Source organism: Numida meleagris, chromosome 11 (genome assembly GCF_002078875.1).
Source record: "Numida meleagris isolate 19003 breed g44 Domestic line chromosome 11, NumMel1.0, whole genome shotgun sequence".
NCBI classification, from domain to species: domain Eukaryota; kingdom Metazoa; phylum Chordata; class Aves; order Galliformes; family Numididae; genus Numida; species Numida meleagris.
Genome location: NC_034419.1, coordinates 7,468,761 through 7,487,791, shown reverse-complemented (window position 1 = coordinate 7,487,791; position 19,031 = coordinate 7,468,761). Strand labels below are relative to the sequence as shown.

General features: G+C 36.6%; 1 protein-coding gene across 18 annotated transcripts in view; it reads right to left on the bottom strand.

Annotated features, from left to right (window-relative positions):
* Positions 1–19,031, bottom strand: part of CACNA2D3 (calcium voltage-gated channel auxiliary subunit alpha2delta 3) — a 422,632-nt gene that overhangs the window by 101,817 nt on the left and 301,784 nt on the right. For all 18 annotated transcript variants that reach the window (XR_002442442.1, XR_002442444.1, XR_002442443.1 and 15 more), the window contains 3 exons: positions 10,337–10,408; positions 9,462–9,542; positions 5,260–5,334 (listed from right to left, as the gene is read on the bottom strand). Coding sequence is in view for 13 of the 18 variants with exons in the window: in XM_021409181.1 (XP_021264856.1) it covers positions 5,260–5,334; positions 9,462–9,542; positions 10,337–10,408 (228 nt within the window). In the remaining 5 variants the exon portion in view is untranslated. The remainder of the gene's footprint in view (positions 1–5,259; positions 5,335–9,461; positions 9,543–10,336; positions 10,409–19,031) is intronic.

The window sequence follows — 19,031 nt, the reverse complement described above, 5'->3', positions numbered from 1 at the left end:
CCGCCGGGGGCAGCGCGGGGGGATGGCGGCTCGGGAGGACGTCGGGGGGGTCCTTGGGAGGTCGGGGTGGCGCGGGTTGAGGTGGTCTGGCGAAGAGGAGGGTATTAAAACCATAATTCCATGCAAGTGAAGCATAAGGGTAAAGTGCACTCATAGAAAAAAAAAGACCTTACAAGGTTTTTGTTTTTTTAGGAATTTCCAAGGGATACCTTATTCCCCAGTTATCATGATCTGTGTCCAGGCCCCCAGCACAGGAAATATTTAGAGCTGTTTGGAACAGCCTTCTGTGATGGAGTGGTGACATCACTGGACAAAGGAAGGGCTACTGATGTTGCCTACCTGGACTTGTGCAAGGCCTTTGACATGATCCCACATCACATCCTTATCTCTTATGTTGAAGAGATACGGATTTGAAGGGTGGCCTATTCGGTGTATAAAGAAATAGGCTGAATAAGTAATGCATCCAGACCCGGTGCCCCCAACACAAGAAAGACAAGGAACTGTTGGAATGGGTCCAGAGGAGGGCCACAAAGATGATCAGTGGGCTGGAGCACCACCCCTATGAAGAAAGATTGAGGCAGTTGGGCTTGCTTAGCTTGGAGAAGGGTCCTGGGTGACCTCATCACAGCCTCCCAGTACTTGAGGGGAGCTTATAAGCAGGATGAGGACCAACTTTTTACCCTGCCTGATAATGATAGGATGAGGGGGAATGGCCTTACAGTAAAGGAGGGGAAATTTAGGAACCTAACATCTAACCTAAGCCATTCTGTGATTCTAGGATCTAGTAAGTTGTTTGTCAAGACTCATCTCTCTAGCTCTGAGAGAAGATTGCAACTGAAAATCCTTTTCATGTCTCCCATGGCAATAGCCACTCATGAAAACTTCCATCCAGCATTGACTGGGAAGACTACAACTGTCACCAATCTTTACAAGTACCTTACCCTTGGAAAGTACTTTCCACTTCAGCCTCCAAAATATGATTACTCCCATCACCTGGCCGTGTGTATGCAACCGTGCATCCTAACTGAAAGCCAATTTTATTAAAAAAAACTAATAAACACAAACACACACACACACACACACACACACACACACACACACAACCCACCACCACCACCACCACCACCAAAAAAAACCACCCAAAAAAAAACAGTGGAAGAAACAGGAGAAATAAGAGAGGAAATGGCCAAGAAAAACATGTTAAAACAAACCCAGCAGAATAATCAGCATAAGAAATGTAGCTAGCTTAATGATTAAATATACTGGTCAGTATAAGACAAAAACCGTGTCCAACAGGAAACAGTCTTCCCCAGTGAGCATTTCCTATTTTGCCTGTCTGCTCAGTGCCCCATAAGACAATTTCTTAAGAAGCAGCATGTCAGCTTCAGAACTATCAGATATAGCCACTGGGGTTAGCAGCTCAGCAGTCTAGCAATGTTCTAGCTTTACATCATCACCGGAAAATATATCAGCATGTAAGCCAGTTTGGATGAAGTCAGTTATCTACGTACTTGAAAATAAACTCCAACCCATCCAAAATGATTTTAGGTACGTAGGTCCTCCTATTTAATTCAGTGGAAACTACACCAGACAATAACACTATTTGATAAATTCTCAGCTACAAAACACTATTTTTCAACATAGTCACCACTATTAGCTATGCATTTTCACCAGCCATGAACAAGAGCCTGTGTGCTGTGATCGTAAAAATCTGCACCAGCAAAGATGACCCATTGTCACTATTACCACTGCTGAGATGCACCACCCACTGCCTCCCTGTGCTCACATCCACTGTTTGGTCTCCAGAAACATTCAGCAAGCATCAATGAATGTCAGTGGGTGCTTTTTTTCTGCATGTAGGAATTCAGTTCCACACCTTTGCTTCATGCACACTTCCACATCAAATGCCATTTTGTCAGACTGCCCCTCTGCTGCCATCTGTCACACAGCAACAAAATGTAATGGATTACTGGTCGGGCGGTTCAAGTTCTGCTGCCATCCCAGCAACATCTGCCTCTGATGTCACGGGCCAACGTCATAAAATAGGAGGCATTACTTTCAGAGCGGCCCTCACATTTCTTTTGTCAACTCTCCAGTTTCAGTTTTATTTGCCTATTTTGACATACTTATTGTCACAACATTCACAAAGTGTTTTGCCACTGCTACAATGGTATCAGGATTTGTCCTGAAATATTAATCTAAGGGCTCAGGCCAGCAATCACTTCACTCTCAAAAACTCCACTGAAGTCAACAAAAGACTCCCATTATACACTACTGACAGAACCCAGAGGTAAAAATGAGTCTTCCAAAAAATAAAACGAGCAGACCACGAATATATATCACAATGACTTCCCTGCAGTTGACAGCTTATGGGCGACTGCCCAATGTTCTGATTTTGAAAAGAGAGACTCTTGTATAAGGTAATGAAATAAGTGCCTTCAAGATGTATGCTGGGGCTAGGGATAGTAACAGAAAACCAAATTCTGCCTCATAAAAACATGCCACCACAACAGAAATAAGGAAATCAGACAGCAGTCTTTGTCAGTATAATTGAAACTATCCACTGTTCCTGGATTTTATTACCTTCTGTATATTAAAATCTCTATTCTATAAAGAATATATGCTATTATTTTTGGAACAATCCTTGAAGTAATTTGCCAGAAGAAAAAGGCACGACACAGCAAATGCATGATGTCTAATTCTTGTAATGTAAATAGGGAAATTTCAAATACACATACCTATGGATTTGCAAATATAGGCTGCTAGATGTACCTGTCATGCCTGAAGGTTTCAAAAAGCCCTTACATTTTTAGGAATAAAGACAAGGTCATTATTTTAGTGCTGTGAAAATTGAGGAATATTATAAAACAAACAAACAACCAAACAAAAAACCCAATGCCTTTGTATCTACTTTAGAATGCTACTTTAAAATGGGATTGCCCCCTTCACCCCAGAATTAGAAAAAACAACAACAAAAAAAACCAGCCAGCCAACAACCGCATGGATAATTTTAATGCATGCAGAGATAAGAAAAAACATTGTGAGTGTGGTGATGGCCAGTCATGAAGTAAAGCCAATCCCATCACATTTTCCTTTGCAACAGCTACAAAATTTTGAAGACAACTTCGCACACAGAGAAAGGTTAATATAAAAAGCTTATGCAACAGCAAAACAGCATCTATTTCATCATTTTTATCACTGAGGATAATTAGCAGCATAGGGCTAAAAGTTTTTCAGATAGCAAGAATGTTACCAATGCTAGCAAGAATGCTAGGACAGTCACATCTCATCTAGTTCACTTTGGCTCTTTTAAGCAGTTCTTATGTTATATATTTGATACAGCTGGATGTGAGCTAAAAGCAAAATTTTACTAATAGCCACCTGACATGGGTAAGGTAACAAAGCAGTGACGATGCAGCAGAAGAGACCTGAAGGTGCACTAAAAATCTCTGTATATAACCCAGGTGCTCTAAGGAGGTTAGTGCAGCCCCTATTGCTGCCTCTGCTCAGCTGTGGTTACCAAACAGAGCCCAGCAGTCAAAAAAGCGAAGAACATGGAAGAAAGGACAAAGAAGAGGTCATAAAGATACAGAGAATGTGTCAACACTGTGTAGAAAAGCAAGTGTAGAAAAATATTACAGCAGTACTGAAAATACTGGATGTTTATGGTTTACGGTGAGATGTTTCAGTGAGGTAAAAATTACAAATTATTACACAAAGTAAGAAATGGAAAAGATAGATTTGGAGCTTCTGCTTTCCATGCTCATAAAAATTACGTCTAATGAAATTTAAAACCGGAATTAAAAATAAAAACTCCGCATAAAACAGTTCCAATATGGAAAAATCATTACTATGAGAAGTTACGCTGACTGCAAAAATGAGTATGTTAGTATGGATAACAAAAGTATTCACTCTAACAGGCCTTAATGTTTAAAAATGAGAACCAAATGTTTCCAAGCAGAAGCCTATCTGAAGCTAAAGAGTTATGCTAACTACTGTGAGGCTTTCCTACATCCTCTTACTCAGTTCCAGCATCTTCCTCAGGAGCAATCTCATGCTGGACACTGCTGGTAATTGGATTCAGAAGATTCTTTTAGTATATGCTTGAGAAGTATGCAGTGTATTGTAGACACAAAATGCATTAAGAGAGGAAATGCTTAGGGATTGATTCAGAGCTTGCTATCTTCCTTAAGACTAAGCTGCTTCTACTGAAGCTGGAAGTTTTTTATTCCCTAGCCATTATATACTTGGATGGCAGAGGCCCTGTTCCCCATAAAGCAAGAGGATAAAAATTCATCCTCATTGGAAATCGTCTGCAGGAGACATGGAGGTGGAAAAAAATATTTCAGCAAAAAACAGTCACTGAAGCATGCTAATTTAACTGTGTGGGATCTGACAACGGGTTAATTTGGAAAAGTCAGTTATGAGAATTATGTTGCTTACTGGTCAGTAATTTGACATATTCTCAGCACATACTGTCTTCCTTTCCGTGAAAAATTCTACCAGAACCACGAGCGATATTCTTGATTGAAGAAAAATTATAATGACACATATGGCATCCATGTGTACACAGCAGTGGAATCATTAATACCAATGCTTTACTAAGAGTTGATAGTGATGGAACACTTGCACGTGCTGTTACTAAACAATGATGCAATCAGGAATGTACCAGTTCTCATGGGTGTTAAGCTTATAAACATTTGCGTTAACAGGCACTTCTATTTTTCTTACTGTGATTAATGCAAAGACAATGATAAGAGAAACTAAAGGCAGAATTTGCTGCTATTTCTCTTTTAGTATGAATATCCCTAGTGCTCATATTTTGCTTAGAAGTATGCTCTACTGAAATTTCTGTACACATGCTAAATTAGCTTTAACACTTTAGCATGACAAATAGGGGTTATTACACAGCAATAGAGCACTCTGGCATTCCATTTCAATATAAAATGAACATAATTACAGCCATTTTTGGCTTCACCATTTTGCAGCAATGGAGGCCTGCATCCTTTACAGAGCAACTAGTATATTTATTTTCCATGATGTTTTTTATGCTAACCTTTGTTTCCAGAGGTAAATTTATCAAGCATTACAAAGTGTTATAAAACATTATAAAGTAAATCATCTGGTGTTTTTTTTTTTTTTTAAAAAAAAAAAGAATATATTCTTCACACTAAAAGATAAACAAGTGCAACACATATATCTAGATAAAATAGATTGGTAAATATCTAGATAAAATAGATTGGTAAATGGTATTCTTACCAAAGGCCTAAGTTCTGGATGGGTCAAAATATATCCATTGTTCGTAATTGCAAAAGCATATCCATGAATACCTAACTGTAAGAGTAAATGAGAAAGAAATACTAATTAGCATGGTCTGCAGTAAATTCTTAAGCAAAAAGCAGACAAACATTTAGTTATCCAGGGCTTAAAGATGGCATTCATAACACCCACCCACATAGTATTTCATTATAATATATGTAGAGCTTTGATCCTTGACATTTTTGCAAATGAGAACCTGCCACTGTGACGAATTCAGCATACAGCACAACTTTAAAATGTCACAGACACATTTTGTTATCTAGGACACTCATTTCCATGTACCTTGGACTGAATTAGATATATACTTGTACATCTCATGTCCTATACAACATGTGTCAAAGCAAAGATATGCTGACACCTTCACACATTCCCAGGAGCAGCTAGGTTTGGTTTACCTCACTTGTTCAAGTGATGTTGTAAAAGAACCATTTAAATCAATGATACTGGAAGTACAGTTACATTGATCAAGCAGTGGGTGATATTTACATTTAGCTCCCTGTCAATTCAGATTCACTGGGAGACAAAGAAGGCATGCACCTACAAAGAAACTCATGTAATTTTCATATTTGTACCGAGTGGAACTATGGGAGATCATATGAGAGCAATGAAATGCTTTATGAAGCCTAAAGGGATACGTAATCAAATTTAACACTGTAGTTACTTAAATAGCAATGCTACACTTTTAACAGTATGTCCATGACACAGTTGACTGCACCCACTGAGTGCCTAAATATACCTGCAAATCATTCATGAGGTCATTCAAACATCCCTTCTTTGCATAATCGTGATGCTAATATAGAATCTTTCTGCAGCTTCAGTGTGTAACTGCCTTCTACCATGCCGAGGGCACACTTGCTATGCCTCCTCACTCAGTGCTTTCCAATTGTGAAGCAAAGTAATAAGACATTCCATAGAGTTGTGAAACAGCTCATTGTGAATGCAATTCTGTTTCAATAGCCACATCTTTATGTGAGCACCTTGATTTGTTGAGGTCTCAAAACAAAACAAAGAAAAACCCACAGTCCAGAAGTATTTTGTTTTGGTATATTCCACGTTTCTCCCTGCCAACAAACAAATTTTGAAAACATCATTCTTCCTTCCTTCACTATGAACAATCTGGTCGAGCAAAGAGCAAACTGTCCTTATTCTGCAATGTGCCTTACCAAGTGGTTTAAATTCAGTTCAAGCTTTTTTGTTTGTTTGTTTCCCCAAACTTTAGTCCATTCTTAAATGTTTTGCTGAAGTGGATCCTTAAGAATTTGCCTGGCATAAAGCAATGTGAGAAAGGTTGACAAGCTAGAATCATTTCTAAGAGATAAATAGGACAGCAACTCTACGGGCTTCTGTAATTTTCTAGGAATACACAACAGGGTATTTCATTATGGCAAGGTCATAGAGAAAACATGCCAGGTAGATTTATACCATATCCGTCTGTGAATGATTGTATATGGTCAACTATATCTGCTATAGAGAAGATTGTTTCATAAATTAGCAGTTTTCCTAAAGCAATAAACTTCTGTGAAAGTAATAGAAGGTGATATGTTCTTGGCATCTCCTCATAAAGGAAGGAGAACTGAAATAATAACAGTGGACGTATTTTACCTATTATAGTATGACAAGTGAACTAGCTGTTGGCTAAATATCAGATCTTGAGTATAACTGCCTGTGTTGGTAACTGCAGGATGATGTCTAAGCAGTGGAAGTCAGGTAACAAAGTAGGTAGTACACTTCACAGCATAAAAAGTATTTGCCAGTTTGAAATGTACCAGCACAGCAAGGGTGGTATTTGTTGTGTGTTGTGCAATACATGAGACTGTACACTTTGCACATAAAATACTTCGGTTTGAGAGAGAGTAATGCTTACAGCTGTGTTGCCACTTTAAAGCTTGAACTCTCTAAATGACAAACTGATTGAGAAACGAAAAAATTTTGTAACGGTAAAATGCCACATGAAAAGTAAATCCAACCCTACCTTATTAAGAACAAACTCCCACTGACATCTGGGGAAGTTTAGTCTGGAAAATGACTGCTGAAAATAGCTCATTGTTATTATTCATCTTCCTCGGCATAAAACCCATCTCATCCAAGCTGAGAGAATTCCAGGTCAGCAGAATTCTATTTCCAACCAATCATTTTATATCCCTGTGTGAACTTTATTTCACATACTGCCTCTACAGGAATGGGTCCCAGGGGTGATTATGCTCTTACAATTGCATGGTCTTTTTACTGTTCAGAAACGTTTATGGTATGTGAGACTGGAAGTTATAACTCAAATGATTTCACTAACTTAATTGTATTGCATGATATTGGTGCCTCTTGTAATAATCTTCTCTTGCATTACATTCCGCGGTATAAAATGTACTTTCAAATAGACTCATATTTGGAAACAGGATTGTATATTACTTGCTCAGAAAACTAAGTCTTTAAAAATATTATATCATATGAATAAACCAGAAATTTTAATCTCCTTGCCCATCTTCTCCTTTTCTGAATCACTGAATAAATCTGCTGCGATACCTGTCATTCAGGGCCCACACTCTATGTTTTTGTATTCAGAATGTGTCCAAATCTTACAGAAGCCTTCTAAATAATATCTTTATGATATGGCCTTGATTATATAGCCATGAACAGCCAGGCTTTCATCAGTCATACCCCCAGTTACTACAACATTGTTCGTTCTTTTCATTACAAATGAAACTTGTTCTACCCTTAGTTCATTGAAATGTGACAACAAAGATTATTTTCATAGCTCCAGATTTAGCACATGGAATCCTTTTCTCTGTCACCTTCTAGTGATTTTGCATCCACAAATGGTATAATATAAATTGTAGTTAACTAACTTCACTGGTTCCCGTACTGGGACTATACTGTTATTTATCCTCATCTGGAATGCCTTTCTTCACTAAGTCCCGATATCAAGGTGTCATCTGCTGCTGTTTAGAATCATAGGATTGCTCAGGTTGGAAAAGACTTTCAAGATCATCAAGTCCAACTGCAACCTAGCCATACTACCCTAACTCCAACAATCCACCACTAAATCATGTCCCTGAGTCTCACACTCTACAGACTTTTTCCCAGTTGGGACAGCCTTTCTTTTCTGCGCTTGCATAGTGTCTATCCAAATGGGATATAAGTTCCAGGAAATTATTGCCACACACCTTATCAATATTATTCTCAGTATTTTATGTATTTTTTTAAAAATCAAATTCTCGTTTAATTTAAACCACCCAATTATGGTATATTGATCTACAAAATCATTTGCTAAATGTGAGCATATTTAAATCAGAATTAAAATGGACAGAATTAAAATGTGCTTATTTGTCTTGCAAAATCAAATATTCCACTAGAATTTGTCTAGAAAACATTCATTTAAATTTGTGACTAAAACAGTACTACAGTTAGGCATTTCAGAGATACTGAAGTAATGAAACACCAATGTGCTGTATCACATTTAAGTGAAAAGTAATTATATCTTTGTATATTCTTGAAACTGACTTTTCAGTTATAAATGTTTCCCAATAGATGAAGTGCTGCAAGGTTTGCAAATTTTGTTTTAAAAAATGTTTACAGTAGAGTTGTTGCTGACTTTGGAAAACTATGTAGAGGGAAAATACCTAATGAAGACTGGGTAGGAGAGAAAGAGCCACTAGTTTGGTTGGGCACTTGCTGTAATGCACCGCTTGCTCTGATTCAGTTTGGTACAGGACAGATACATAGGCAGGAATCCTCACGGTAAGATTTCTGCATGGATTTCATACAAAGTTATTCAAATCTTCAGCATTAATTTCTTGTTATTTTATGTGGTATTCTGGTTTATTGAGTGGTTGAATGGCTTCATTTATTTTATTAAAGATGATGTATATTACCTTTTAGAGCACACTGTGAACTGCAAAAATTTGAAGATGAAGCTATACATTAATTTTGGTAGGAAAAACTGCTCTATCTCAGGACCAATAGCCACCAGACTGTACAAATTAAAAAATCCGCAGAAAAATGGGTGACACAAAGGAGCCAAGTCAGTATAAAAATATAATTGCCCTCTACATTTCATATTCTAGTAAACTTGCATAAATAAATGCTAAATACATGACATTAGATCACATACGCTGAGTAAAAACGACATATCGACATTTGCGAATTACCTTGTATTTTGGAATAGCTTTTAGAAGTTCTTTAACTGGGACATCTGTGCCAACTACTCCCAGGAGAATCCCTTTTGATCTCTGAAAAGAACAATAGGATATGTACTGAGAAACACAATAGTAATGAACATCCTCACCACTAATTTAATATTGTAGCTACTCCACAGAAGTGAAGAGATAACAGAGAGATTATTTAAAAGGTAGGGAAAGCAGAGGCTGGTACTATTAATCTGATGAAGCAGTCATTTAGTCAATAATGGTGCTCCTTTCTACTTTATTTGCAATTCAGATAGAAAAAGCATTCAAACTTTCAATAGCTATTGAGTCCCTCTACAGAAAATTTCCCCATGAAAAATAGATTCCAAATGAAAAAAATATGGCTAAAATGCGTTACACCCTTCTTTCAAAATTTATCCTGCCATTTGGTAGGCAAAAGAGAAGGACTAACCATAAAGGGAAAAGTATGCATAATTTTCTTTAATAAAGTCTTAAATAAGTAAAAGTAAACAGATATATATGTGATATATGCACAAGTAATTAAATTTTGGATCTAGACAGTATAAGTCTACCAGTGCAAAGAAGAAAAAATATATGGATTATTTGCTGTAAGAAGATAACATAGAAAAAAGAAAGTATTGTTGCCTGAGTTTTTCTTTTAGACGTAGGACTTTATTATTGTATTAGGGCATCTAGAGTACAGGTATTTGGAATTCTTTCTCTGCATTTTTATACTAACAAAGGGATAATAACTGTAGACTAAATAAGAAGAAAAGAATAAAAATTTACAGAGCAGGCTAAAATTTTGTTAGGTTCCTAAAAGCAACTTCCCAGCAGTCACCCTATAATCACATGGCAGACGCAGTCTGAGTACTTACAGTCTCATTTTGCTTACTAAATACCGGCATGGCAACAGTTGTCATCAACACCAATCCCTGATCATCAGCAAGCTATATATAAAAAAGAAATATTATCTCTAAGAACCAAGGAATAATTACAGGCGTGATTGCATTTTTCAATTACATTTTCTTCATTTAAGTGAGAGAAGGCAATTTATCTAAATGATGCTTATCAATTTAGAATTGCAGTCAGTCCAGCCCAGCCCCACTGTGCTCCATCTCAGCTATAGCAGCTCTGCCCACCCCACCATCTGGACTGGCAGGAAAGATGCCTCTTCTTCATTCCTACTGCAATTTCCCATGAGAGACACGAAGGGGCTGGAATGTGGATTGTGGAAGCAGCATGTGCAGTAGCAAAGCAGCTGGAGCTCTGTTCCACATCTTTCCCAGTGTCAGCTATGCCAAGATTGCCTTGGGTTGTTTTCTCCCAGCAAGGAACAAGAGGTCATGAATTGCATGTACTTTGTTTCTGGTTCAGATTGAGATCTCATCAGCTAGCACTGCAGCAGAAAGGATGACGGCCAGTTAGGATCCCAGGAGCATCTTTGCTCCATCCGGTTTCAGTTTGCTGGACTAAGTGGTGGCATGAAGCATTAGCTGATGCTGCACTTCAGGTTGCAACATATTTCTTCAATTTAGTAAGTAAACGGATCTCCTGACCTTGGTTCCATTCAAGAGAAACATGCAGAATGCTTATCTCTGTCCACAGCAGAGTGGCTTTGCTCAGACTATTGTCTCTTCATGCTTTCTGGCCACACTACATCTCTGCCATAAGGCAAGTGTTAGCTGTCATGCTCAAGGAACAAACACTGCTCTGTGTGGTTGTGGATCTCCATCATCTACATATGAAAGATAACTCGAGGAGGAAGTTGAGAGTTACTGTTAAACACTTTCTGCCCCTATAATATTGGAAGACATTTAAAGTTTAAAAAGCTTATCCTACTTTTAAAAGTATGACATATCCAGTTATAATCACAGCTTTATTGTGATTTATAATTTGTAAGGGCAATTAAGTTCTGCTAAGTTGAATCTGTGTTTAGCCAAATGTACAAGGAAAGAGAGACAATCTTACGGAAAAATTTTGGAGGTAAGAGTCATACCAATTGCAACAGTGATATTCTCCTACTGCTGCTCCATCAATATTGTATTTTCTGCACTCAGGCAGTATTTTAGAACACTTTTATTTTTGAGAATTTGTACAATTTTTTTTTTCCTAACAATACTTTTTTTTTAATGAAGCAATAACTATCAACTCTAAATTTTCAGAACACAAAGCCCATACACTGATACCACACTATTTTATGAAGCATGTTTTACAGTAATAAAATAGACAAGGAAAGTCAAGAACGTTACATGTCTTACAGCTCCCAGTCTGTTTCAGGAGGGTTTCAGTTTCCCAAACAAGTATGTTTTCTGAAGCATGGCACTATCTTATGGAGAGGAAGAATGTTTGCAGACATCAGACAAACACAAATGAGTTTTAGGATCAAGGTTTACATCTGATAAGGAATCAACAGGGACATGAGGTGGAACCAGCTCGTGATCATATTTCATTATTTGTTTTGTTTTTCCTTTTAATAAATACCTAATTCCCAGTCCTGATATGTTCCTTGATCTATTAAACAACAGTAAATTATTAAGAAACAAACAAAAGAAATACCAACCCAACAAAACACTGAGAGTCCAGGGGTTGCACTAAAAGCAGCTGAACTAGCCCAGAAATTTACTCTCTTTGGCCAGAGTAGTACAGTTAAGCGCACTGACATGATTTGTATGGAGAGGAGCCTTCTGTGGTATTGATGTTCAACAGTCCGGAACGCATGTACACCAGGAATTGAAAAAGCGTTCTGCTGATTATGGGGTGACATCTTGGAGCGTTTAGAGATTTTATATGATTGCCCAGGGTTGTTCATCTCTGACATTATGCATTTGTCAAGTATCATTATGGTATTATTTTACAGTGAGCCTACTTACTCTCAAGGGATTGCTAGAAACAATTTATCAGACAGGATGCCAGCCAAAGGACTTGTCAGTAAAGTTTTAGGGTGTTTGAAATTCTTTAAATGGGGGAAAAAGAATAGTATGGAGTTCCTGGGAAATTCTAAGAGAACAGATCATGAACTCTCAAAAGTAACCATGGAAGCATGCAGAGAATTACTGCCATGTAATTGTGATATCTGCAAGTATCTACAATTGCTAATGCAATTATTTTTCATAGAAGTGCGATTTTATTTTTTGACAGGTTTTTGACCCCCCCTTTTTTTTTTTGGTAGATGGGTAGGTTGTTGGCTACTTCTGTACGTGGAGTCAGCAAATAACTGGTTGATCGATGACTCGTGTTTTGGATGTTTCATCGAGTTACCAACTTGTGCTGCAGTACTCACTTCTGTTAGATTGTGAGAAGTTATATCCAGGGGAGGAGAACAACTTTATTCCCTGGGCAATGACATTTTGAGAGAAGTACTTTGAAATAGTAGAATGGTAGCCACTGGGTATTACTGCTAGGGCAATTAATGCTCGAGTCAGTGAATAAACTGCAAAGGAAGTCATGATCTAGGAATTCTGCATTGTTCTTTTCAAGTCTGACAATTTCTTACATATAACAGAACTCTGTGACAGCTTATGCAAATGTTCAAAAAATTTAGTAATTCTGGGGAAAAAAAAAAAGAAACATTCTAATCACTGATAAAACTTCCTATATTGCTTATATTCAGAACAAGCATGCATTACTGATATTTTGGGACTTGCTAGGATTACTATTGTTTTTTACTTTTTTGCATCATCAGAAATACTGAATTAGAAGTTAAAGTTCAAAGAAAATATTAGATATCGCAAAGCCAGAATAACATAATAGATAAATAATCATAAAGTTTCTGAGTGGCTGTTCTTATTTCAGAATTTCATATTATTGTGCAATAATTATTAAGGGTAATAAATTCTTCAGCTACTCATTTACTATTCTTCTCCCCAGAAGAGCATGTAGACAATCCTTATGAATTCCAAACTTATCTACTGGGCATCACAAAGTCCTAGTCTCAGAAAACAATCATGTAGGCACATACTAAAGAAAATACTGTAACCAAACATTTCTAACAGGAAACCTCTTGAGATATGATTTTTTTAACCCATAAGAACAATGTGCCTACTTTTAAACAGGTAACAACTCATTTACACATAAGAGCAGGGATTTTTAGTGTTGGCAAATATATAGAATGATATTCATCTGAACATAATGCAAGAATGTCATCAGCTGGATGGTTGAGTTACATACAGTAGAGAACCCTAGCGAATGACCAAAACCTGAAGCAACACTCATTTAATCTCAATTTCTAATTAGGCTGTACCTTATCCAGTCTCTTAGAAGAAACTACTACCAACAGTTACTGCAATTTCTATGAAGATATGCTTAATTTGGCATAATATTTCCTCCCTCTGAGGATTCAAAACTATGTTCTAAGCTTACATGGTTCATCTTTACCTACCTCAACAGATTCCAGAGGATGGTAGTGCTCACAGGAATCAGGTAGGGTATGACAAATGTATATTTGCACAAAACTACGTTTGTTATTTATATGGTGTCTGCTGAAACAAGATGTTGCTGGCAGATTCATTTTGTTCACAAATAAGGATGAATTTGGGCCCAAATGCTGGAACCTCATCTAAATTGACATGCAGAGCTACTAATAACTCTAATTTCTTCCAGCCCACTGAGAATCCTATATTTTTTTTATTCTCCTCTACTGCTGTACTGTTTTTTCCAGTGTTTAATCATATTTTTTTACACATCGAAGTATTAATAAATCAAGCTTCTTTCTGCTTCTTCAATGCATAGTAAGTGTCTTAAGTTATTCTTTACGTGGGACACACACAGGTTCTGGCTGACATCAAAGCCCCATCTCTTACTTACTTAGCAGCATATCAGTTACTATATTTTCATTGTCTTCAAGTGGTTATCTAATAATTCTAGAAGAGTGTACTCATGCTTAATGCAAAATTCTGATTATGTGCAGCATGGCACTAAGTACACTTGTCCTTTCAAATTCCCCTTAATCTGTTAGATATTTATTTCCCATTGAATAGAAAGAAATCTCTGGTTTTCCAAAGACAAATTTAGCATGTTTACATGAGCCTTACATATTTCAAAACAAACCCCCAAGTTTACCTTCTCGCACAGGAATTCCACAGACATTTTCTTCAAGAAAGTTTTTCCATAATTTGCAAGCATGGAGAAAAAAATATGGAGAAATAGGCTGCCCCATAAAACAGAGTGGTCGTTTAGAAAACAAAAGAAATAACCTAACGTTCCATTCACTTTCTTCTTGCAGTTCTCTGACTCTTGCAATTTGATTAAGATCTGCATCTAATGAGTGCAGTAATCTACATCTTCCATTTAGGGTATAGGCAGGAAGAGTTACAGCAAGCTGCCCAGATTTTCAGAGACAGTGTTAGTAATGTTCATGTCTATTACTGTTATTTTGTGTTTATATATAGTGCAATGATTATAACTAAGCCAGGCTCTGCTAGTGAGGGAGAACAAGTTCCAAAGCCCATATCCTTTTTTAGATATTATTTCAGATACTTCAAAGAAAATATGCAGCATTGTTTCACTTTAGCTGGCTATTAAGTGATATTTTAAGATCCAGTTAAATAAAAGTATTCCCTAATTGTTACTGCTAAATGAAAGATGCAAAAATAAACAATACACAAATTAATTTAAACGAAATAACTTTGAAGGGGCAATTCTGTATTTTGTTGCTAATTTTTGAAAAATAACTACTCACAGAAAGGAAACAAACTTTGAGTTTGTAAACTAGTAGTTGCTTGGAATCTTTCAGAGTTTAGATTTTGTATTTTAGACAATCACAGTGCATAGCAGTGTTTCTACAGTTTGTCACTGTATTAAAAAGACAGTTATCCAAGAAAATACTTGATCTGAAACTTCAAAAAATCTTTTTTTATATAAAATTTATTATGTCTATGATTTACATTATGAAATCCTAGCAGGCCTGTTCAGCTCAGCTCAGAAGTGAACTTTCATAATGCTAATTCTCTCCAGCCTACATTTCCTTATTTATACAATATCTAGATACATAAAATGAGAATTTTTAACAAATTTAACAAATTTTAACAAATTTCTTAAAAAATGTTTAACAAATTCCTCATTTTTGCATTTATATTAGACTGCAACAACAGTAGAGCAGTTCTTCCGAACAGGACATCTCATTCACTGAACAGTGTCAAGCAAAGTCAGATTTACCTCTCACCAATTCGGGTTCATGGCAACTATCAAATAACCACAACAATGACCAAATTTGTTTATAGATTAATCTTAATGCCAATAACATTCCTTTCATTTATAATCTCCCTAGATCTGTGTTGTTCCTTCTAGATTTTTCACTATCCCACAATAGCAGCTTTGATTTCCACAGAACTCAATTGCCTTACTCAGTGCCTGAAATGCAGAAAAATTCCACAGGCTGTCCTATTTACAGGGCAGATTTTAAATTTTGAGATAAAATTCAGAATTAAGAAAAGATATGAAGAAGCAGGATTAGGAGGCTGAAGAGAGGCATCTGAGCAAGTATTTGAGGAGAGTTGTGTAGCTATACTGACATAGGAACCATTGGTCTGTGGGCTTGAAAGAAAATAGGACTTAAGAGAATAGGACAAAGAAACAGGTAAAAGTGAAGGTCTGTTGGCCTACACAGCCAGATGCCCTGTGCAAAAGCTGAAAAGTGGAGAAGAACATTGCTGCATTCAAAGGAACTGAAAATGGGGTGTAAATGTGGGGCATAGGAACACTGAAAACTCTCTGTCAAGGAGTCAAGGTTGAAAGTGGCTGCCACAATGTTGAAACTTAATCCATAGCAGGCAGCGGTTCCATAGGGATGTACTTGAAATATGAGTTTCATGCTGAGGCTTTGTTTTTACTTCAGTACCTTGAATAACCCTGTCGCCTTCCCAGTCCATCTCTCTTCTTCCTTTCCCCACTCTGAATAGCCTTGTTTCACCTAGTGTTAATCTTCCCCTCAGACCACTGTACTTCTGTGTTCTGGCTAGAGTCATGAGACAGGCTGGTAGCATTAGAGAACTGGAATTTGACCATTTAATTGTTTTATGTAGACTACTGGAATGAGGAATAGCTATAATTTTAGCTTAGATGTAAATTATGGCCTGGGACGATATAGTAACTGTGTGAGTGTTTAAAGTTACAGGGATATTTCTATGTTTAGCCACACAGAAACGAAACACCAAAAACCGTCAGTTCAAAACGTTTACTTACTTAGTTAAAATTGGCAAATTGTTGACTCGGTGCTATTAAATATCAATTCACTTGTTGAGGAGTGTGAGGAAAACATTTGGAAACTAAATTTAAGATCCTGTTTAACATGCACACAGAAATCTTAATGCAGTTTTCTGAATAGGTCACGCAACTTCACATACATGATAAAATTGAAAGATAATAACATCTTGGCCAGAAACAGAAACAAAGGAATAATAAAACAGGGTCAAAATGTTTACTACATGATTATTTTGTATCTCATTAGATTCAATTTAGCTTCTGTAATTTTATAAAAATGCTAAAATTACTAGCCATGTACTTCAGTGAAATAGCAGCTTTGCAAATTTTTTATTTTCTATTCCCAGTGACAGTCAATTCAACACTTCAAAGTATAGGAAGGTAAATGATGCAGGGAATGATAAATGATGTTTCCAAATGGCTGAAAGATGATAGCATCAAGATAAAAGGAGGGCAAAGCACTACTTACAGAAGTTAAAGGATAACACAGAAAGAGAGAAGAAAGCTGTCAGGAACTTTTGGGCAACAAACATCATCAAAACATTTCTATATGGAGGAAATACGATTCTATTCATGAGAGAACCATTAAAAAAATTTTCTATGTTCCTAAACACAACTATCTGCTTCTGATTTGTGTGCCTAATGTATTCAATTCTACCTGTTCATACAAGCTAAGTAGAACTAAACATCACAGCAGGAGAAGGACAACAGATTTGAATCCTGCTGCGTTTGTTCAAGACGGCAAAGAAAGCTTTCCTGCTAGGAAACCAAACACCTTTTTGAGCTATTAAAAAGGAATAGCTTTTGTTCATCCATGAATACAAAAACTGCTTTTCAAATGTGTTTCAATAATAAAGGTCATTTTGGAAGCCAAAGTGAAAAAGTCAGAAAATGGCTAAATTTGAGTTATGAGTTCATTATTATTATTTTCATTTTCACAGTTGTGTAGGATGGTTATCCAGAAAGATGCAGAAAAACAATATAGATGACATATGATATTCACACTAATTTATCTGTCTGCATAGTGGCTCTCTTTTAGACTCACTAGACATATTTTCTTATGAAAGCTACATAATCATATTAAATCAGCACCTTTATCACCTGAGATTATGGTGGTCTTTTTATTATTATCATTATTATTAATTTTAATATTTTTAATTTGTGACATTATCTGTTTTATTTACGGGAAATATTGCAAAGTTCCTTTCAGGATGAATATCATGCTTCAACAGACATCCAACTTAAACTCCTCATACTTCATTACATCTGCACTCCAAATCTGCATTTTCAACAATTTGTTATTTAACTGTCAAAGACAGACTAGAACCTATGGTCTTCAAAATTGATAGCTAATTACCATAGAACATTGACTAAACACTGAGAAGACTGTATCCAAGTGTTTCATATAAAAGACATAACATTTCATCAAGATGACCAAGTATTTATAATGAATATAAAATAGTGAAGGTAAACTTGGAATGCCACATTTTTCTTTCAGATCACTAGAAGATTAAAGTGAATATGTTTAAAGAGACATGACTGTTTGAAATGTTTATAGAGAAAACATTTGCAAGATGATACATAGATTCCAACAAAAATACAGTGCAAGTTCAGGCACCATATGGCAAAACATGTACATCAGTGACTAAGTCATTCATACAGGCAAATGTATATCAGTCCTGTGTTGCTTCCCTTCACCTTGCAGATAGGGAGATAGAGATTCTCTGGCTTGGGAGGTGTTTGCCACATTCTGGCTAGCTGGAAGAAAACTTGGATATTAAGCAATATTTTTGTGTGGCACCGAATGGGAGAAAATATTGGCTTCTATTAACTGGCAATTAGATTTTTCATTGCTTCATGTATAGTTGAGGCAAACTCTTGACCAGTTTAAGATTGAACAGCAAGCCTCTATATGTGGAAGCTGACTTGAAATCTCAGTGCATTCAACTGAACTTTAAGATTTGAATGGTGTCATAATAAACTCAGACAGGGATATGAGAAAAATACAGCTATGAAGCATATGCTCAGGTTTAGTTTGTAGAAGAGCAGGGAGGATGTCTGGGGTGTGGATTTAGATTCTGAGCTAAAACATTAGGTTTCATTAGCACACAGGCTCTGCAAGGGAATCCAAGAGAAAACAGATTCAAATAAGGTAGTATCTAGGGATAGGGAGAAAACTCCCAGAGTAGTAAAGTTTTCATAATCACAGATAAAGTAGCCCCATAAAGATCAACCCACTAGGAACAAGGTATGTCTGTCAGTAAGAAATAACAATCAGCACTTCCTGCCTCAAAGTTTTCAATCATTACATAACTAGTAGGTTATGCTTATGAAAAGGGTTGATCTTACCTGAAGTTATCAAAAGACCTTAGA